General features: G+C 33.2%; 1 protein-coding gene across 1 annotated transcript in view; it reads left to right on the top strand.

The window, feature by feature from the left end:
* The window catches only part of LOC123701008 (dystrophin-like), a 335,833-nt gene that overhangs the window by 84,813 nt on the left and 226,512 nt on the right, over positions 1 to 24,508 (top strand). The window contains exons 5-8 of the mRNA XM_045648414.1: positions 5,574 to 5,642; positions 7,680 to 7,891; positions 9,983 to 10,137; positions 10,731 to 10,872. Coding sequence (XP_045504370.1) covers positions 5,574 to 5,642; positions 7,680 to 7,891; positions 9,983 to 10,137; positions 10,731 to 10,872 — 578 coding nt within the window. The remainder of the gene's footprint in view (positions 1 to 5,573; positions 5,643 to 7,679; positions 7,892 to 9,982; positions 10,138 to 10,730; positions 10,873 to 24,508) is intronic.

Consider the following 24,508-nt stretch of genomic DNA (forward strand, 5'->3'; position numbering starts at 1 on the left):
GGCAGGCTGCGGCTGGTGTCCCACAACACAGTAAAGTTCTCTAAAGGGCCTCTGCGTGTTGGATACGTGTCCCCACGTAAGCCTTCCAAAGGACCGGGTATCTTCCTTATGATGGTACCCAAGTATTATGGATTGAGATACACATAATAATAATAATAAACACATTTATTGTCAGAATCATAAAATGATTACAAAAATTGATTTACAAAGGAAAAACAAATAAAAGATAAATAATAAGAAGCTTATTCCTAAGAAGCAGTAGGCAATGTGGCAGTGAGTGACCTGACAAATGGAGCCAACTCAGTTTATGATGGCAAGGTGATTAATACCTTACCACCACTGATTGAAGTCGCTTTCCACCGTCTATGTCTGTATGTAGATCTTTAAAGGTAAATTGATCTTATGTGACATAATATCAAAACGATTAAAAAAAAATATCCGTCGCACTGAATAAACACTAAACATAACTAAAGTTATCCTTTTCAACAACTATTCAGAACGAAATAAATACATTTTTAACGGATTAAAAACGCGATATATCACCCCTCATTCCAAAACCATTATAAAATAACGCAACGGATTTTGATTGTGTTTTGACGTGACAACGTCTTATAATTCGATAAAGCCGGCTGCACGCACGAAAAAACATGACTCATGCGGCGTTACCTCGCTCTGACTCATCTGAGGCGTTCCATGTAAGGCTTGAAGTGCGAGCGAGAGCGCGGAACGAGCGATAAAGAAGTACAATCGGACGTTGTCACATTCAACTATCGTCAGTAACCCAACTTTACAGACAACCAATTCTTTTTAGATAGATCGAGTGATTCAAGAAGAAATGTTTAGTATATAATAATTTTAGACAGAGCAGGCAAAGCCGCGGGTGGAACCTATTACACATTAAATAAATACGTTTACGAGTTAGCTAATCCAACATAAGTAAAATACAAGCCAATTTTCGCTAACCAGTCCGTTCCTTTTTGTCCACGACATCCCAACTCCCGACGCAGCCGTAAATTGAATTCACGTTAATTGACTGAGGTTTCTTACTGTGTTAATTAGACGGCCACAATAAATGGTCTCGCCTTGTTTAGTGGTTATATGTTACGATGTTGAAATGAATTTGTCGCCCTGATGAAGGGAAGGGATGTATTGGGTTGAAGTACCTTCTAGGCAAAAAATAAAACGCCGTGATTTCTTACGGATACTACTTGAACACTTTTGATTGTCTGACGGACTTTACAAACTTAATCTACCTCCCTCTTTCATAGTAAGAAAAAAAATCAAAATACAAAATTTCGTGCTTCATTTGGTAGGTATTCTTTTCATAGTCACTCACATCAAAACACATCACATAACAATATAACACGTCACGACACGTCATTCTCGTCACGGTACGTCACGTCACGGCACGTCAAGTCACGGCACGTCACGTCACGTCACAGCACAACACATCACATCACATTACAATTTCATCAGTTTTGTGCCAAGCAATTTATATTAAACAGTCGTACAAAGAAAGCCAATCGATACAAAGGGCACAAAGATTCAATGAATAAGAAATGCGCTTTAATAAGTCGCGATCACAAAGAATATTTAATAACTTCGACAGTTGCCTGATAACCTTGTCAGTGGATCACTTGTGTTTCTCTAATGGACTCTGTGAATCGATTTGTATGGTACAATCCGATGCGACTCAATTTATATAGGTTTATTTGTATAATATTATGTAGTCGATAGACGGTTTCGTCTTGAAAGGGAAACTTAGATAGATAAATTATTATGTCAGCAAGTGCAAGTGTTCTACATGAAAAATAGTTTTTAAAATTGCCAACAATTTTTGAGTTTCAGCTAGCTTGTTCGTTAGTTTTAAATCTTTACAAATATTATAAAGCTGAAGATTTTGTTTATACACGCTAATCTCAGGAACTACTGGCCCGATTTGAAAAATTCTTTCGGTGTTAGATAGGCTATATATTATCATCATGCTAAGACTTACAGGAGCGGAGCAATGTGGGTGAAATCGCGGGGCACAGCTAGTACTTAAAAAATTGAAAGAAAAGCACCCAAAAATCTCTGCCTAGTATTTAGAGGTATTATTTTTTATTAGTCTCGTATGGGTACCGTTTTCCATACTAATGTCGAGCATTTAAACTCGTATTTTCTCATAATTATTAATGAAATGAATCCACTCGACATGCAACAACAAACGATACAATGACACAATTTGAATGCTTTGTCTCACTGAAATGTTAACTATGCCGCAGTTGTATTGGAGAAGCGATACTGTGTCAATACTAATAATTGTATTTCATTTATTGTTTCACTAGTTCTTCGCCCGCTTCTACAACCTAATCTACACTAATATTATAAAGAGGAAAACTTTGTTTGTTTGTTTGTTTGATTGATTGTAATGAATAGGCTCATAAACTACTGGACCGATTTTGATGAAATTTGGCACAGACAATCTTTAGACCCTGAGAAACAATATAGGCTACTTTTTATTGCAAAATATGTACCACGGGCGAAGCCGGGGCGGACCGCTATTGAATTATACATATAAACCTTCCTTCTTCAATCATTCTATCTATTTAAAAAACTGCATCAAAATCCGTAGCGTACTTTTAAAGATTTAATATATTTATAGGCACAGAGAAAGCGACTTTGTTTTATAGCTATGTAGTTATGAAATACGTATATTTGAAGTGAAAATCTTGTGTCCCCTTGTGGGATATAGGGCACAGGTATTTAACAAGATTCAGTGATCGATATTCTTTCCCTCATTGAGTATGCATTTAACTGTTTTGTTTTGCGGTTTTCATTAGTAGAGGTAATATTATGTGGATGTACTTATAGTGTTTGTCTTGTAAGACAAATGCATAGAGAAATTTTTTAATAAGGAACGTTTTAGAAGTGTATCTATTTTTTGGAATCAAGTTTGAAATAAATCATATGCGTTAAAATTATTTTTGAATCTTAGTAGGTACACATATTTTAGCATATTTCTATTATATTTATATCGTAACATAATACTAATTCTGTAAGACACAAAACGATCTATTTGTGTTTGATACCGAAATTTCAATTCAGAACATCCTACAAAAAAAAAGTCCCAACAAAGAAGCAAATTTTAATAAGCAACGGAAAGTCGAAATTAGTATACAAATGAACAAAAAACTCATTTTGTCTCGACGTTTATCTTATACAAGCTCCACAAGACTCTCGTCAAGGGAATCTTATACAAAACGAAGATGGTATATTATACATAATTACGAGATGGGAATGTACTAATTAATTACTCCTAGCTAATTAACTACCTATGATACCTGTATTTTCAAAGTAATTTATTAAAGCTCGCTACAAGTTTTGTTGTGTTTTAGGGTTTTCTTTGTCAGGTTTTTAGAAATCTGGTATTTTTACGTGACTGTACGTGAGTGTGCCACAAAAAAGTTAGTCAGTTCTGATATTATAAATGAGAAAGTAACTCTGTCTGTCTGTCTGTTACTCAATCACGCCTAAACTACTGAACCAATTTGTATGAAATTTGGTATGGAGATATTTTGATACCCGAGAAAGGACATAGGCTACCTTTTATTGCGAAATATGTACCACGGGCGAAGCCGGGGCGGACCTCTTGTTCTTTATAAAATATAACGAGCTAATAGAAAATACATCGTTAATTTGCTGAGGTATCGAGGAATATTGCAAGCGCTGATATAAAGGTCTTCTTGAATAGGTTTCTCTCATACTAATTTCAAGTTTATTAATATTTTCAACGAGAAAATCTAAAGAGACTATGCATGCCGTGAAATTGTATTAGATAGATGGCTCAGGGATTCTCACGTTTTGAAAATTAATATATATTGTAATAAACATTGATTTATTAATTTCTAGAAAATTGACAAACATATTATAATATTATCAGGTTAATTTGCAGTAATTGCTTTTTAACAATAATTATTTTTGTATGTGTATTATTAAAAATACTATTTCATACCTTTTTTGCTTTTATATTTCTGCTATAAATACAATAAGAACCAAATAATACTTGATTTCGTACATGCACATGTGACCTAATTTAACACAAGACATCTATACTAATATTATAAAGCTGAAGAGTTTGTTTGTTTGTTTGAACGCGCTAATCTCGGGAACTACTATCGAGGAAGGGTAAAGGCTATATATCATCACGATAAGACCAACAGGAGCGGAGCAATGCGGGTGAAACCGCGGGGAACAGCTAGTTCCTAATATACACCTTAGAATATTGGAGTAAACATCAAGCCTACAATTTCGATAGAGTTAGGTTTGAAATTTATAGTCAAGTAATTGGAATTCTGGTAAATATACCACCATGCCAACCAGGTCGTTTCGTTTAAATTGGACGAATTTCCCACTTATTATTCAAAAGCTTAACAAGAAGAGATCATTAGGAAAGACATTTTAGCAGTGTCATTTAAAGACGAATACTTGTTTGCCAAAAGTTTATCATCGTTAATTAGAAGAGGTTACACGACTTCGGACGTTTTTTGTTATTTAAATTGCTGCTTTTTTGAACTTTTGTGAAGCGTTTAGTAGGTACTTAATAGGTCTTTTAATCATTTGTGTTCTTGTGTTATGAACTTATGAGTGTTTGAAAGATGTTGTTGTTATTGAAGTAGGTGGGTGTGTCGCGTCGATCATTTAATTAGTATTTCGAGATATTTTATAGTTAGTGTAGGAATTTAAGTAATTTGCATGCCGTTGAATGAAGGCTAAACATGCTGTAATAATGTATTTTAACACCTATGTATACCATGTTTACTTGCAAATAAACGATTTATTTATTTAGGTGTAAGGGCTATATCAATATCACAATTACAACAGTATGTTATCACATATTAAAGACAGATTTGTATTTCTTTACCGATAATTCGAATTCTTACACTTTCAAGCCCAATCCATCAATAATAGCATTCATTCTTGCAAATTTTAAAAAAGAATTCACATAAAAAGGAATTTCATTGTTCCGCATAATCTCGTTTCCAATGAAAAAACATCTAAAGGTAATCTGGATGGTACGCGTCACGGTTGAGGCAAATCTTTTTTTAACGAGGCCAAATCGAGCAGGGCTTGGCAGGGCGCGACTAGGAGGGTTAACATTGATCGGTATGGGGGCTATGTGGTCATTTGGTTAGTCATTAGTAGATAAATTTTGAATGCTGGTCAGTTAAATGGTTGAGAAGGTGGGTTGGCAGAGCTTTGAGTTTATCAATAATTTTTTTTTTTATGTTTTTGTATTTTTTATAAGACGATTTGTACCAATTTAAAGTTCATACAAATGGTAAATATATATATAAAAAAAACATAATTATTCATGTTGCATGTTAATGTGTATGATTTATGTATTTTTATCTGATTGAGTAGTCATTTACGACTATATCTTAAATATAAGCCTTATAAACACGTACCTAGATATTATATTGTGTGTATTATAATATTATTTTAGAATAAAAAATTAGTACCCTTCAAGATTACCTACTGTTTGTAGATATTTAGTTTATGTATGTATATGTATATATTTTTATCTATTGCAGCTGATATTACCGGTTTTCCAGTATCAAAAACCAGTGCTCAACTATTACACTTGAGAGCACTGCTCAAAGGTTTGACGTTTATTTTAACCCTCTCACATACATTGCTTGCTATATTAGGTAACTTATTTATGCCCTCATAGTGCTTCGTATGTGTAGAGCAATGTACGTCATACATCATCATTCAACAGATTAACAAAATATAATATTATGCTTTTAAAAATAAAACGTATCATAATTTATAAATTTATAATAATCATAATTATTAAAAGTATCATAATTTACCAAGTGTTTTATTTTTATATTACAAGTAAAATTTAACAGTTTATTAACAGGTTTTATTGAAATTTATTAATAAATAAAAACAAAATAAGCAAATATCCTTATAACACACTATATTTTAATACCCTGCACTTAAAAGCTGCTTGCACTTATTGTATTAGTAGGCCAATGTGCTTGCTAGCAACAAAATTTATTATTTTATGGAAAATCATTTTTCTCCAAATAGGTAGGATTTTCTCATAAGTGAGAAAAGCACATTTTTTTTTTATTTATAGGCTGGCAAACGAGCTTGCGCGTCGCCGGACAGAAAGCGCCGCCCATGAACATCCACAGACACGGTCACAAATATAGCGAAAAATATTATATTTTTACTATCAAATTGTTCAGCTTTCATTTAATTAGATACAAAGCCTGAAAGAAAAGATACCGACATAATATTATAAATTCTATTTATATTTATCTACATCTCGTTACAAATACTTGTTACATATTCATATAAATCCAATATTTGTGTATTAGGTTCTACTTTACATTTCAAACAATTATACGCATTGTAGAAAAACAACAAATTTTGTAAACATAATATTATATTGTTACTATACAGGGCGCTCCGCCCGAGGGATTTGACAACATATTATACACAGATGGCAAGTTAGGATTGTATAACACTACAGTTAAGCAGCTATAGATATAACTAGCTTGTTTCTAAAGGTCAGTAAAGCAGTACGACACTTTAGTGTGAATTTTACCCAACACCAAGTGAAATGTCCGTTCGCATAAAGAAAATAAAGAAGAAATTAACTGGCGGCGTCAGTTAGAAATATAGGATAACGTAATAAGGATAAGATTAAACAGTTAAAACTATAGGTATTTAGACATTAAATTTAACAGGTAAATATGTAAAATTGAACTTAAATCGGCCGAAAAACTACGAAAACATTACTCTATAATTTATGAAACATAGAACTGATAACTCTACATGCTATATATTTTTATTTATCGTGTTATTCCACATTTTTTAACAAAATTACAATTTATAGCTATAGCGACGCTCTTTCATGGAACTTTACCTTATCAAGTAACTCAATATCCTCAGTTACGAGCAAAGTGAATTTTTAAAACGTCAACACACTCTCAGATAGGTTTCTTAGGTAAAAGCTACGTAAGGCTTTTGTAATACTGTTCACTTTATAATGAGAATTTTCTATTAGTTTGCATTAGACTTACATTTCTTGATAAAATGAAAAAGAAATTTCAATTTAATTAAAAGTCATGATGTACTCGTATAGTTAGTTTGTTCAAGATGTTGTAAGTTTTTCAATTGGGTTGAAAACGAATGAACTTTTTTATGAGTTAAAATTAATAGGAGAAACTAGGGTATTATAGTTTTAAAATGACTTATACTTAATTAATAATATTGATTGGGAAATAACGTGAACACCCGTTCGTTATTTATTTTAATATTTTATTACAGCTGAATAAAACGTATCGCTTGTTTTGCGCTTCAGGGCTTCTCTAAAATAAATGGATACAACGATTTTTATGTTGCGGATCCGTTTTCATTGTTTCTTTAGCGCGATATTTTTATTGGTGACTATTACACAATGAAACTACAGTTTCAAAAATTATTTGATTCATTATTTTATTGTACATGGCGTATACAATTATGAATAGCTCTAGTTACTCCACAATTACAAATAGAGTTACTGTATATAAAATTGCAAAACTCTGTTACTTTAAGCGATGCAAAACGTTCTGGCCCAAACCCAATTCTAATCTTTAAACAAAAAATAATTCTATCACCTAACCCTATAAAAAACTTTCCAGTGACAGCCCTACGCGAGCACTGGGATGATGCGAACGCGCGTGTGCTCCAGCGCAAGGCGCAACTCGACGCGATGCTCGGCGACTCGCAGCGATACGAAGCGAGGCGGCGTGACGCGGACGCTTGGCTCACGCGCATGGAGACAAGACTGGCGGCCATGACACCGCCCGGACATACCGCAGATGTACTGGAGATGCAGTTGAGGGAACAGAAGGTAGTGATATACATAGTTATATATAGTATAGGTTCTTAAAAACTTTAGAAATTTATCATGTATTAAAAGCTACGTGTCTTTGTGTACATTGAATCATTTATATAGTAAGCTTATAAGAATTCTACAACGAAAAGTGTTTAGGATATTTTAGTAGGTACTGAAATATTGTAGGCTTTTCAATGTGCGAAATTTAACACAAATCTTTAGAATTTCGTTTCCAAGGCGTAGACTGTTTTTATTTAAAATAATGTAGAGCTAATAAAAAAAGCGTATGATTTGTTCATCCTAATTATCTATAATTCTGTAGAGCAAGTCAATGTTTAAAAGAGTGTAATTTCAATTTGTTTGGTAAATATTATGTAAACAGGTTTTAAAAATCACAGGCTATGTTTTTTGTCCTAATTTTGGTAGTTAGTTACATGTTTTAAATAGAGAGAATAAAAGCCCGAAATGTCTTGAAGCAATACATCCTTCGTGCAATTAAAAGGGGTACTGTCATGAACGTAATTGGTAGAAAGTTTTGATTGAACAAGTTACGAGTTGGCTCGTAAGGACTTGGCGGAAGCTCAGTGCGGACGTCGCTAATCACCGCCTTGTAGAGACATGTTTGGGAGCTTTAAACATACCGGCCGTTTAATATAAACTTTAAATTAGTATAGTATAACTATTGCAAGGGGCAACAGCATAAATTAAAGGTGTAGGACGTGATGTCTCTACATTTTAAATATTGAAGAAAAGCTTAAAAATCTTTATCCGGCCAAAACCCAAGATTTTTTTATGATTATTTGTATGTTTGTATATTGTGTACTGTGTAAACTACGCTATTCAATAGAATCACATTTTTTTTTCGATATAATACTATGGGAGCTTAAACTATATTTCCTTTTTTGGGTGACATTAAATGTTTTATCTTTGTGCTCGGAATTAAGCACACAAATGAGAACATAATATATTTAATTATCATGTTTAAATGTTTCTAAATATTCATCTCAAATCAAATTTAAGAAAATTCAAAAGAAACGTTGTGACACTACAAAATAAACGCTCATGCATAACGTGCCTTAGCGTAAAAGCAAGGGTTGTCGCGCAACGGTAAATTTTATTTCCCGTCGCTCGTGTTTTCTCTGTATAAATATTGACAGCTGTTTGTTTTATCTGTGCCATGCTTTTTTACGTTAGGTATTTGGATTTAGTACGAAATAGTATTTTTCTTTGGCAGAATTTTTATATTCCAATAAGTCATACAGTATGCTTTAAAGTATTTTTTTATGATTTATATTTTTATGTAGGCATAAATACAAGGTGCAAATAATGCTACTTTTATATTCTGTGCAAATATTTTACCAAAAAAACAATGACAGTCCAAATCACAGTATAGACTTCCATATTATAGCAAAACATAATTCTCAAAGTTACTGCCACTACTACAAAGCTACCTTACCTAATAAACGACAATAATTGAGCTTTTAAAATACATAGCTTAAAATATACCTACTTCTTTTGTCATAATATTTTTATCGCTATCGTGTAACAAAAATGTGTGTGACATGATAGCGATAAAAATAATGTGATGGATCTTTAAAAGTTCTACAAAATTTTCGTTCACTTATTAACTTCAGCCTAAAAGTTCCCGCAACAAGATAAATATTTATTTATCATCTATCACACTTCGTTCTTGTATCGATTTTTCGACAATTTTGGGGAGACCATAAAATGTAAGAGGGTTTTCAATCTTAAAATTACTGCCATCTATATTTTTCTACTGGTCGTTAAATCGTGAAAAACCGAGATGTTTATGGTACGATTCTTGGTAGAGCCCTATTGAAAATTGCATTTAACTTATGTTAAACAAAAAGATATCCTCTCCTTGTTTACTACTATGTAGGATGAACTAATTAATATGTTGATTAAAGAATAACACAGAATAGAAAATTTTAATGTTTGAATTTACCGAAAATAATCCTACATTTACCTCTTATATTTATGTTATCAAGTGAATCATACATGAGTATCACAATCCATACATCAATTCTCGAACCCTCTGTGTTAAGCCCCCGTGACGTCACAACTAACTCACCATCTATCTTGCAGTCATTCCACGCGGAGGTCCACCAATACAAGCATCAGATCGAACTATTCGGCCAGCTGACCCAGCGGCTGATCGCGGTCTACCGTAACGATGATACCACACGCATCAAGCGAGCCACTGAGGCCATCAACCATAGATATAGTGAACTTAATAACAGGTAATAAACATAATAAAAAGGTAGTGAATTTAAAATTGGTTGGTTTAGTAGTACAGTATAAAGAGAAGCATACCTAAAAAGAATGTATGAAGATATGAACAATTTTAAGGAAAAAGAGTGAGAGCAAGGGTGGTTCTTTAAATATAAGATAATGTTTCATTAATTAAAAGAAAGCGTTCCTCTAAGAGCTAGAATACATTATAATAATGTTATATAATGTAGAAATGTCTATCTTCTTTATATACTTGTAGAAATTGCCATAAAAGACATGAATGTTACTCTAAGTTATAATAGCGTGAACTCTACACGGGATATTTTCCTTATAGCTCTAGATAGAGCTGTGTTTCTTGATTTTCGAAATATAAATAAACTAAATATGATAACGTAGATTGGTATATCCTACTTGTATTACTATTTATTATTTTATATTTAAAATCGTGTAATTTGAAAAAGTATCGCAGAATTTGATTTTGCTCAACGCAGCATCAACATTATGAGTCTTATAGATAACTTCCAAATCATTCAAATCTCTGTGAAATATTGTTCTTCCTAAAAGCCTTTCATAAAAAGAACTAACTACCATCGTATTACAGTATCATAGCTCGAGGTAAAGCGCTGCACTCAGCGGTGTCGTCGCTGCAGAATTTCGACCGTTCACTGGAGAAGTTCGTCGCGTGGCTTAGTGAAGCGGAGTCTTTGCTGGATGCTGCAGAACGGGATCCACATCTACTCAAGGTACTTATAATTTACAAAAGAATAAAAATTAAGCTTGAAATTAACAGAAAATCAGGGTAATTTTTTTTAAACGCTGTTTTGCTTTATTGTTGCAGACCAGTCAAAACGATGTTATCCATATTATAAATGCGAAAGTAATCTGTCTGCCTGTTACTCAATCGAACCAATTTTCATGAAATTTGGTATAGATATATTTTGATACTCGAGAAAGGACATAGGCTACTTTTTATCTCGGAAAATAGGGTAGGTTTTATCCCACGGGATAAAACCTACCCTAATCCCACGGGAATGGGAACTATGCTGGTTTTTCTGTGACTGCGCGGGCGAAGCTGCGGGTGGAAAGCTAGTGTATGAATAAAATAATAAAATTTAACATGAACCTGAAACCTGAAAATATAAGTAATAAATTATTATCCATGGCCTATAAGTTTATCATAGAGCATCCACTTAATATGTTACAACACCTGAGCTGTGTTTTTGTTATCATAAAGACCTATTCGTTTAGTCAATGCCATCTATATTGTGCAAAAGACAATCATAATGTTATGTACTTCTAAAGTTCTATTAAATTTCACTGGCCCAAACAAAGCAGCGCCCTCGTACATAGCTCCAAAGCAATACATATTTTATTAATATCATTATTTGAATCAGCGCCATCTATGCGAGGGCTGCGTAACAAAGATAACTATTAAACTTGTTCGGATTAATTATATAGATGGCGCTTATACAACATCCCTGAAACTAAAGATTTTACATAATTCGTCACCAGCGCCATCTATGCAAATTACAGTGTATTTCTAAAATTACACGTATTCATTTGTTACATAAATAAAATCCGTTATAGCGCCATCTATGATAGGGTGAGAGAACTTAGTTATTTTTGTGCCTCTCGTCTCAGTGCCATAATAATATGTTTAAGTAATGCCATCTGTACCAGAGTTGTTGAACGAATTTTATTTCCTAATAACATGAATGTTGAAGTACAGTCTAGAAACAGCGCCATCTATGATAGGGTTACAGAACGAACTATATTTTAATAGAGTATTCAGAGTAATTATTATGATGTTAACGCCATCTGGTCGGTCGTGGTGATACTTCAAGAAAATTTAATTTTAAATGGTTGAAAGGTCAGGCGTAGGGCCCACGAATTTTCTGAAAAACGTGGGTTCGAATCCTGCCTCATGCATATATTGTGTTTAGTGAAGGTCGATTGATTCATAGTGTAATTTTACTCGTTGTATCAAAAATTTATAAACGTCATTGCAAATCACTGAATAAAATGATATGCTTGAACTTTCGACAAATATAACTCTATCTATTAAAAAAGCGCATCAAAATCTATTCCGTAGTTTTAAAGATTTAAGCATACACAGGGATACAGGACAGAGAAAGCGATTTTGTTTTATACTATGCAGTGATATAACTTAATTCTATCTGCAAATCCCGTATATTTATCTAGACTTCCCTCGCATCCATAATGTTAACCAAAACTCTTGCATTTAACGCGAGCATAAGCGCAAAGCAGCTAATGTGTTTCACAATCAAAACTTTGTAGTTTTAAATTATCCGACTGAAAGTTGGCGCTTGTTTCGCTCGGGAATCTCGCGATTATTTGCACTTGAGAAATTATTTGTTTTGCCGTTTTTAATGCTCAACTTTGTTGCGAACTTTACTGGGTGCTTACCTGAAATTAATATTTAGTAAAAAGAGGTCATCATTTTCTAGTCTTTTGATTGTAAAATTACTTTATCATTTTTATTATGAATTTTTTATTACAACAATTGAAAAATAACTGTTGTTTTCTTTGCAGGTACGTTTGTACACCTTTTTGTCACTTACTGGTAGATAATAAAGGTAAGAACAGTTATGTGCAATGTGCATAAATCCGCATCTATCTAGACATACATATAATAAATCTGTAGAAGGGTCAATTCTGTACATTGAAAATATTGAAAAAAATAATTAATAGCACTGTGTTACTGGATTGATACCAAACCCAAATGTGATAAAAATTTTTTTTTATAAGATGTCATTGTCAGAGTTACTCAAAATGGAGTTAACAAACCATCCACGCGAAGACCGACGTCCGCGCGGACGGAGTCGCGGGTGGAAGATAGTTTTAAATATTTCTAATAAGGGGAAAATACCTCATCTCTACTTATTCTATACATTTTATATTATGAATTTTATTTTAATTTCAGGTTTATTACTTTTAGCTGATAACATATTATGGACTAAATTATTTGTTTAAAAACTTTTCTTCTTTTCGAGATACAAACGAACGATCAAGGTTACAATTATACTTTATTCTAGCAGATACGTTATAGATATTTGCTACAAGAAATTATTCAAGTCTCTCAACAGGATCCAGTTAATATCATCATATCAATAACGTCCACAGAGAAAGACGCGTGCAACCAATACCTTATAAATAATGTGCATATTCTCACGTTCATATCTTACATGTCGGTGTGAAATGGCCCTTATTGAGTTTATTAAGGACATGTTTTATTTCTTACTGTCATGTGAAGTTAATTAATCGATATTCACACTACTTGCCTTATCAATGCGTCTCTCAATTACACTTCATCATGTGATACTTAGTAGTTTGTATAGAAAAAAGGTTATAGTAGGAAGCCTCTACTGACATTTCGATGGTGTTTGCGCAAAATAAACGGATTTTGCTTTTGGGTTGATTTTGGATTTTGGATCTAAGTCATCTATATATACATTAAATAAATTTCCAATAGTTTCCATGTTTTCGAAATCAGTAGGTACATAACAAAAAAAACAGAAGCTATGTTATCATTAGTTATCATCTGTCAACGGACTGCGTAAAGTGTACAAGTACATTTTGAATGTGCTAATAATTGGCGTGTAAACAAGTCTCACAGTGATTTATCGAGTGTAATTTGTGACTAATTTTGATCCCATGTTTCGGACTTTTGAGTGAGTAAAACTTATAACACTGCTCGCACAGTATAAACCTGAAAATTAACATAGTTTCACTCTATAACACTTTCAAGAAGAGGGTAAAAACACAAGAAGAATCTTTGAACAACCTAGTTTTTCTACAACAATTAACAACTGACAATAACATCTGCAACTGTCATAACTCACTGTCAAGTGTCAACTGCCAATTCACACAAAAGTTGCCATAGATAAAAAAGTTATATGAATATTTTCTGCTAATGCTGTGTCTACACGATCATTGATTAATTATGGCTGGAGAATGTTTGGCATGTAATTTGAGCGTATTAGTGACGCATAAGAGAATCAAATGCACTAAATGTAGTGCACTTTATCATACGGAATGCGTTCTATCAACCAATTCCTCACAAGTGGCCCGCACTAATTGGGTGTGTCCCGGTTGTGTTGCTGCTTCTCGAAGGGGTGGTGACAACACGAACACTCCTATTAGGCCTTCTCCTGGTGCAGTGACGTCTCCAGTGGCTGCTTCCTCCGCGAATGCTCATTCCGCGAATTTTTCAACCATCTTGTCTGAGCTCAAATCTTTCCGTAGCGATATGCAATTGAGACTAGACAAACAAGAAGAGAAGATAGACACCTTCAGCGGGGCTCTTGATTGTTTACAATCTGAAATAATCGAAATGAAAAAGTGCTTTCAGTCACTTCGCACCGATCTAGACTCTGTAATGGAATGCAACAGTAAATTAAAAGATATAAGCAATCGTAATGAGGCCGCTCTAAAGTGTACGAAGAACTCAATTGTGGACATTAAAAACAAACTGGTTGAACATGAAAGCTCACTAGAATTTCTCTCGAAGAAGTTCGATGATATGCAAGCTGATTCCTCATCACAGACATTAACTACAACTGAACTAAAAGTCAGTACTTCTACTATTGACAATAATTTGAAAACTCTTCAAATTAAGGTTAACCAATTGGAACAAATATCCAGAAGACATAATTTTGAATTACATGGCGTACCCGAAAAAAAGGATGAGAACTTAAGTTCAATTGTGTCGAACTTGTTGGATAAAATATCTGTCTCGCTTCCCAATGATGCTGTTATTTCGTGCTACCGTGTGGCCAAACGGGTGAAAAGTACTGACCGCCCACGCACTATTTTGGTTACATTGATGACTCCTAGGCATCGCGATTTGATATTATCAGCAGTGCATCGCTACAACAAATCTAACTCCAGGAATATGTTGAACTCGCTTGACCTTGGTGTTGTAGGTGAAGTTAAACAAGTTTATGTAGCTGAAAATCTCACGCCAGAAATGAGACACATTTTCATGGAGGCTAGACAAGCTTCTAAGACACTTGATTACAAGTTCGTATGGGTTAAATTTGGGAAGGTCTATATGAGAAAAAACGAACATTCTCCAGCTGTACTCATTAATTGTCTAGATAAGATTAACAAACTGCCTTAGTCTTTACATAAATATCTTTATCTACATTTTTTTTTTTTTTTTTATTGTTTTTTAACCGCTGCATTATGCTAATATTTTACCAGAATGTAAACAGAATTAGAAGTAAGCTTCAGGATTTCTTTTTAAATGTACTAAACTGCAATTATGATATTATCTGTTTAACAGAAACTAATCTCAATCCTTCAATTAAAGATAGTGAAATATTGGATAATCGCTATAGGATTTTCAGGAGAGATCGGGATAAGTGCACTAGTCATAAAATTTCTGGTGGAGGTGTTTTAATTGCAATAAAAAAAGATTACATAGTTAATAGAGTTTTTGAATGGGAAACTAATGTGGAATGTATTTGGCTAAGCTTAATTAACTCTAAAAATAAACACATCAACAAAATTATAAAAATATGTCTGGTGTACTTACCACCGGACCTTTCCATAGATAAACTGAAAGCTTTCTATAATAATACTACTGAGATTCTGTCAAGATCCGATGATTCTTTTATTTTACTGGGTGATTTCAATACTCCTAACTTAGATTGGATTAATTGTAACGCGACGAAAACTGCTACTCCTAGACCTTTGTTTAATGACGTTAAAGTCAGCTTAATCTTAGACTTGATGACTTTTGGCAACCTTAACCAGTACAATTTTATCAAAAATAAAAATAATCGCACTCTAGATTTATTTTTTGCCCGTTTGATTCCTGTATCACTTGAACCCTCAATCGCACTTAGTAGAATAGACGTTCATCATCCACCTTATGAGGTGTGTGTGAATGACATTCACGTCCCGTCCCTCGAACCATGTAAGAATAATAAAATCTTAAATTTTAGAAAATGTGATATAAATAAATGTAAAGATGAACTTAGGAATATTGATTGGAAGGTTCTTCTTTCCTCCGCGGATATAAATGAAAATCTAACACAGTTCTATAGCACTCTAAATTTCATCATTAAAAATAATACACCTTATAAGCAACAAAGAAATTCATCAGTACCTATTTGGTTTAGTAACTCCCTAATCAAATGCCTACGGGAAAAAGAGAAATTTCATCATAAATTTAAAATGTATAAAAACCCGCGTGATTATGACACTTTCTCTCTTTTGCGTAAAAGATCTAAAAAGATGATGAAGGAGTGTTATAACAAGTATTTAAAAGATGTTGAATCGTGTCTACATAAAGGTAACATTAAATTATTCTGGAATTACGTAAAGAGTAAAAATAAATGTTCAAGTTTTCCCCAACTAGTTAAATATGATAACATTATTGCCACTAAGGGTAGTGATATCTGTCAAACATTTGCTAAATATTTCCATTCTGTATATGAAAATAATGCCATTACTGAGGATCCCGTCCACAACGATTCGCCTAATTGTCTTAACAAAGTTGTAATTGAAGTGCGTGATGTTAATAAACTTCTAAAACAATTAGATCCGAACAAGGGTCCTGGACCGGATGGTATTCCATCTCATTTTGTTAAATCTTGCTATAACGAACTCACCTTACCACTGTATATAATATTTAATAGATCTCTATCTTCTGGTATCTTTCCTGACTTTTGGAAGATCGCTCACGTAATTCCAATATTCAAATCCGGTGATAGATCGAACTGTTGTAACTATAGACCCATCTGCATACTAAATTGCTTCGCTAAAATATTTGAACGTGTTATATACAATCAAATTTACAATTTCGTTAAACCTTTACTTATTTCTGAACAACATGGATTTGTCGCACGTAAATCAACAACATCTAATTTAACTGAATACGCTGACTATCTCCTAGAAACTTTGGACAACAAAGGACAAGTGGATGTCATTTACACCGACTTTCAGAAGGCTTTCGATAAAGTCAACCATGAGCTCCTGATTAAAAAGCTGATGATCTGTGGTATACATGGGAACTTATTGCGTTGGATCATCTCGTACATTAAAAATCGCACTCAAATAGTTGCTGTCAACGGCTACCTATCTGAACCCTTTTCTGTTCCTTCCGGTGTTCCCCAAGGTTCCCATCTTGGCCCTCTTTTGTTCGCGGTTTTTATAAATGATGCACCCTTACGATTTAATATAGGTAGTAAATGTCTACTTTATGCGGATGATCTTAAACTATATAGAAAAGTCGAAAATATTGCTGACTGTCGGTTACTTCAAGAAGACTTAATTGCTCTTCATGCCTGGTGTGAGAGAAATTTAATGAAATTAAACACCTCTAAGTGTCATGTTGTCACATTTACTAATAAAGTAAACAGCATTAACTTTTCGTATCAAATTTCAAATATTATCATAGGTCGTAAAGAATCCATACGTGATCTAGGGGTGACATTCGATAAAAGCTTATCATTTATCGATCATGTCGAATCTACTGTCAAAAAAGCCAATCAAAATTTAGGTTTTATATTACGAATGTCCAGATCTTTCAAAAATAAAAATAGTGCCCTAATTCTTTATAAATCTCTGGTCCGTAGCACCCTTGAATATGGCTCATCAGTGTGGTCTCCATTCTACAAAACACATATCGACAAGCTCGAATCGGTACAAAAACGATTCCTACGTTCTCTATGCTATCGTGAACACCTTAGGAGATCCTTGCCCACCTATGACGTTCGACTTAAATATTTCAATTTGGATTCTCTTGAAATGCGACGTAAATTCATTGATTTAATTTATATGTTTAAAATTATCAATAACCTAATTCACACCGATATGCTTTCTAAATTCTCTTTGTATTGTAACGCTCGTGTCACTCGGAACCCTAAACCCTTCTATATACCCGCCACTCGCTTATGCATTTCGTACAATAACCCAGTATATAGGTTATGCCGAAGTTATAACGAAATAGTTAATAAAGATAACACAATTGACATATTTTCAAATAGTCTAGCCAGTTTTCGTCGCTTAATACTTACTGCTCTGCGTAGCAACTGAAACATGCGGATTTATGCCGAATCTTGTAAGCATTCCTTTGATTCTATTTTTCTATGTTTTATTGTTATGGTAACAGTATTTTGAAGTGCCATCTTTCATACTAAACATATTTTGTGTATCCATATAATAGGTTTATGCATAGAACTTTTTAAATTGTACTTTTATAATTTGTATGTTATATTGTTGTATAAGCTGTTTGGAAACTAATAAAATAAAATAAAAAAAAATAAAAATTCATATTATAAGTACGAAAAAATATTTTGGCACACTTATTTCACAAAAAATTCAGCAGCCAAGATGTATTACTTTATTTTCGCCAAGAAATAAAAGACTTTCAAATTAAAAACATCCTGACATTCATCCTGAGAATAAGCGGAGGAGCCATTTCAAAGGGACAGACAATGCGATGTTCGAACGTCAAAGAAAATACGTTGAAAGAAATCAAAAACAGGGGTAGGTATAAATGTGATGACGTCACCGGCCGCGCCGGGTGACATAACAAGTGTTGGTTATTATCCGGAGCCTGTGGGGCGGAAATATTGGAAAAAATGGAATTCTTTACTGTGTGACGAATAATAATGCTTTAATTATCGTTAACTACCTAGCTTGCAGCCCTGACTTTGAAAAGGGATATTTTTTTGAGATATCGTTCTATGTTAAAATAAATTCTTAGATCATGGATTTGATCTTTTAACTTGCTAGAGAAATACACTTTGAAATTTTCCCAGCCTCTTACGAAATTCCAGAAAACATACAAAGAAGCCATTTTAAAACTACAATTTTAACATATTTTGATCAGTAAGTTTTCAGTCTCTTTCACATTCAATTTATTTTAATAAAACGTCTCAACGTTGATAAGAAAATTTATGCGAAAATTTGTAAAATTTGTACCTGTACATTTTATTTAGCGCCTTGCTATTTAGTTGCTCACCCTAAAAATGCATTAATCGATTCTTGCTCAATCATGTTGACATCCCTAATTCCACACTGGAGCTCGGTAAGTGGTTGGCTATTAAACGCGGCATTTTGAATTGTCGACAATGTTTCACGTCGGGGCGGCGTTTCTGCACGAGCGCCTCACTGAAATAGTGATGGGCTTCATTGATATCGACATTTTAAAGTGGAGTATGAAACGGTTATAAAAATAGAACCCTCTCGTATAAAGCTGCAATTTAAAAGTCACGAGAAAGAAAGATCAGTGTAGAAAGAAATATTTTAGCGATTATTGACTACCTATTTTACAAAATAGGGTTATAAATGCTCTATCTAAATAATAATCTTCACAAATAGCTAGGGGGAAGTGGTTACCATTCGTACAGTTTTTAGATATTTTTTTTTTACTTTATGATTAATTGTCGAATTTATCTAGTTAATGTACCTAAGTATACCAAATATATTGTAGTTTGTTATGAAAAAGTTCTGAACTTATATGTCAAAAGGTTAAAGGGTTATAGCCATTTATCTATGATAAGATATTTGTACGAACGTACCCCACGTACGGGGTACGTTCGTACAGTAGGTGGGGTACCTTCATACGGCATGGGGTAGATTCATACAGGAAATTAAAAAGCCAATTAAAGATGTGAATTTTTTTATTATTTATTATAAAAATATTAATTTATCAAAGAACTAACTTAATAACTTGTGACTTGACTCATAGTCGATAAATTTTTCTTTAGAAAAATAACAAAAAATAAAATTGTTCATCCTTAGTTTACTTATAACGATTCTATAAGCTTTACAATCAGTCAAAATGAGGTGTTTTCAATCATTGGATAACAACGTTGTACAGTCTTTGACAATTTAAACTTAAAATGCGTTCTTTGGAACTTATTGCATATTATACATACATATTTATTTAAATTCACTGTAAAAGTAAGAATTCTAGCCATTCTGGATGTAAAGCCCGTTCGTGGTTGAGGATCAGGGAGAATCATGGCGACATCGCTGATATACACAGTATGTATGTCTTCTATATCAGGGAAAATGAAGGACCATGACAATCCCGGTTTCTTCTGAAGATAACTTATATCATCTCTGTATCCGAATAATGACAGAGAACTTTTCCGACATAATAGAAACAAGAGACAATAGAAGTCTTTTTTTCAAATTTTACCAAAACATAACAATTATCTTTGATTTTCTCTGGTGTCACATTTAAATAGTTATTGATACTACGATCATCAGTCTCTTCGTCCATTTCTAAATCAACTGGAGATGTTGAACTCTCCCGCAAGCTAAATTGCGATCCTTCAGATTCACTTGAATCATCTTTGCTTTCTATTTTCTTAGCTTTCTTTTTCTTTTGTTCTGAATTAAGTTCCTTTAAACTACGTTTCACTGCTTTGGCTCTGGCTTTCCTTTCCTGTTCTATTCTTTTAAATTCTTTACATTAATGGGAGCAAAATCTTCATCGCTGAAGGCCATTTCATTGAACGGCCATATACCTGGCTTTTCAAATCCACTTGTAATATTTTTTGCGGTGAATGATTCAAAATATGCAAGTTTTACCAGTTTAGGAATATTATAAATGTTGATTGTTTTGCCAGGATTCGACATGCGCCAATTATTCAACGCTATTTTCAACTTTGGAGCATTCGTACGCGTACGAATGTGCCCCTTGTCTGGGTGTCCGAATGCACCCCATGCCTTTACACAAAATTAAAATAAAGCTTTATACAAATTCCAATTTGTTTTTATAAATATAACAATTAAAGCTCAAAATAAACAATGTTATCATTAATGAACCATCACCATTTTATCAAAAACATAACAATTCTACTTACAATTTCCAACGAAGTTTACGTAAAAATTTTACACACCGCGTGCGAAAATGCGTCACGTCTTATCAGCTCATGCACCGTAGTATGAGTGGCGCGTCAATCCGCTAGCAACATGGCGACCGATATGTCTACGCACACAGGCAAAGGCGTGTTTGTGCGCCTTTTAATTTTTCTGTTATACTGACTGTACGAATGTGCCCCGCGTACGAATGGTGACCACTTTCCCCTAAATACAATCATGCAAACAAAAATACAATTAATATTCATACCATATTTGTACATATTATATTGGGACAATAATATGTCTAACATAAATCGACTATTATTACTTACATATTTTCCCATAATTTTTATGTTTCCCCATGTGTAAGCAAAAAAAGACCCCAGCACGTATTATTTCTTAGAAACGTGTGAACATGGATAATATGTTTTTGTATTTGTGGGAAAATCCTTATAAATAATCGTAATATTAGGTTCGTACCTAATAATATTTCGCAGTTCCAAGAATATTACATACTTAAAAATGGCGTCATTTTTTGCAGTATCATAAAACGATACGATTTTATAGCAATATGTTTTCATTTAAAGATGATTTATACAATTTTAAAGGTTATTTATTATATCAATCTCAAAGGGCGTTAATACACAATTGTTTCATCAGAAATTCTCACAGCTCGTGAATAATAAATTGCATTATCCGTTCATTTCCCTTCTTTTGAATAATCATTACGAATGTTATAATCCTTTCGGGTTTTTACTTTCGCGTGTGCAAATTAAACAATAAATACAATATGGGGATGTTTGGGGAAATAACTTTTTTTTTTAAATGTCGAAGATATACCTGTCTGTCTCGTACATTATTCTATGACGTGTATAAGACGAAAATTCTAACGACGAACTTTATAATATTTTTATGGCATTCAAATGCTTTTTATAAATATAATATTATTTTCTGTTCTTTGAAAAAAAATATATTAAAAACGAATGTCAATACATTTTATAGTCTACAGTCTGTAGGTATAGTTTCAAACATTGGTTTCAAATGTCGATCCTACTCTATTCATTTTACTCTATGTAGCGTGTCACGATTCATTATGCGCGGGCATTATGACAAATGTCGCTATTTGTTACTTGCCCTATAACATATATACCTCATATAAATCAGCAACTACAGAGTTTCTTGCTGACTGTTATGTATTGAAACTTTCCGAACCGGTGGTTAATATTTTTGACTATTTCAAAGCGCTTTTAAAGAAGTCGAGTTGTGTAAATGTTGAGTTTGAGTATTGAATTTCAATAGCGTGATGAAGGATACTATTATTTCCACACATTTTAGTATCCCTTTGATCCCCCCTTTCATTTATGATTGGGATTAAAATAAATTCCATGTGAGTGCGTGTTTGAGGAAAAACTTTCCGGCCGAAGATTGGCAGGAAATGTTATTGTGGTCTGTTTTGTGCGTTTCATTTGCTTTTATTTCTTTCTGTAGTTTTCATCTTTTTCTGTTGGACAATGATTCGTTTCGATGGTAATGATTTGTGAGGAAGTGTTGTTACTTGTTTTTTGTAGGCATGATAGAGATAGAGATGTTTGTATATTGTAATTAATAATATTCACAACCTTTTCGTTCATGTTCACCACACTTCATTGTGACACAAATACAATGTATAGTTGCTTATGTCAAGATTGTTTATAATTAAACATCATCAAAATGCATTCATCCGTTACGTAGAAGCAAATATAACCCTCCAAAAGGCACATAAAAAGTTACATGCCAAAGGAACTAGTACCGAATTCCTTCTAAGCAAGCGAGCATTCCGGCGCGAATACAAAATTGGCACAAAGCTGAATGTTTTCAGTTGGAACAGAATTCAGAGCATTTTTGAAACACGTCGAACAAAACGTGGCGTTTACGTCAAATAAAGTACAGAAAGCACAGTGTGAATGCAGATTTAATTTGAGAAAAATTGGTAGTCACCAAGTGTAAACGCAGCTTAGGATTTCTTTTATTTTTGTTACTTAAAACCAACAAAGATGAATGTAGGCAATCCTAAGCTGGAGGAAGGAAAAAATGTATGAAAAACCACTTGATTAGAAAAAAATAAAATCATATGAGCCAATAGACATAATATGTTTTAACGTTAAAAATATTGGCCAAAATCAATTTAATAAAGCTTTATAAGTTTCATAATTTAAATAAGTTAGCGCTCTACAAAAAATAAAGATAACCAACCACTTCCGAAATCAATTCTCTATTTATATGTAAATAAACTAAACATTGTAACAGAAGTAAATTGGCTGAAACTGTGAAGTGCACTAGTGGTAACACCAGGCGCCGGTCGATCCATTCACGCCCGAAATATCCAAACTTAAATGCGTTCAATGCGCGTTATTGAGGCCGTGGTTATGGAAAGAGCGGGAGCGATGTTTTATAAGCGATTTTTTATTATAAATTAACAAACTAACATTATACATTTTTAGGTTATAGATATTTATATTCGTATATTGTTAGGTATAGAAGTCATGTGACGCTACACGTGCGTTTGCTTGGTAAAATGACACCTATACATTAAGGGCGTTTGTGCACTACAAGGAATTTTACTGTCCGACATTCCGATTTTTTACGGTCCGGTATGGCACGCCATAAATGATGCGATCGAAAACATCAAACGTCGTCTTCAAAGAGCGATTGGACAAAAATAAGAAATGATTAATGCTCGATTTTCTATTAAAATCAATGCTTTATTTCTATTTGATAGAAATCAGCACATATCAGAACTTTAAATTCCATATCATTAAATTATTAAAAACTGAATAGGTACTATAAATCTTTAATTGAAATATAGCATGATACAAAATCTCACTCCAACACTAACACAAATTTTATTACTTTAAGCATATTGTATTCATTCAAGAAAATAGTTACTCAATAACAATCACGCCACACGTTTCACCAAGTAAATCGCTTCAGCACAACAACCCGCTAGCGCCCATCACAGCATACACCCGAAAAGTTCACTGCATCCAGAAGCATTGTACAGCTCTTAAATGGTCGGGTTAATATTATTCTCCATAAATAAATAACCCGGGGCGAGATAACGGGATCAATATGGTTCAAAGATACACTTGAAGAGTTAAAGTTATTTTAAACTAGCGTCACCCCCGGCGTTGCTCACGTGTTAGGAAACATGATATAGATTAACTTAAATTCAGACGAAAGTTGAACTGTTATCTTCCTAAATGTTAAAATAAGACTTAGAGTTCAAATCCAATTTTATTGAAGATTTAAAAAATAAAGAAAGGACTCTACATATTTTCAAGTCTATTTATAATAAGTCAAATAATGTTATAGGTAGTAACTTTTATAATAATAATAATTTTAAATATTCTTTAATGAAATATTATAAATAACTAGGGATGTAACGATACATGATTTTGCCGATACGATACCGATACCGATATTTGTAGTAATGTATCGGCGATACCGATACCGATACCGATATCCATGGCTTGGTAGAAAAATAAATAG

Source organism: Colias croceus, chromosome 20 (genome assembly GCF_905220415.1).
Source record: "Colias croceus chromosome 20, ilColCroc2.1".
NCBI lineage: Eukaryota > Metazoa > Arthropoda > Insecta > Lepidoptera > Pieridae > Colias > Colias croceus.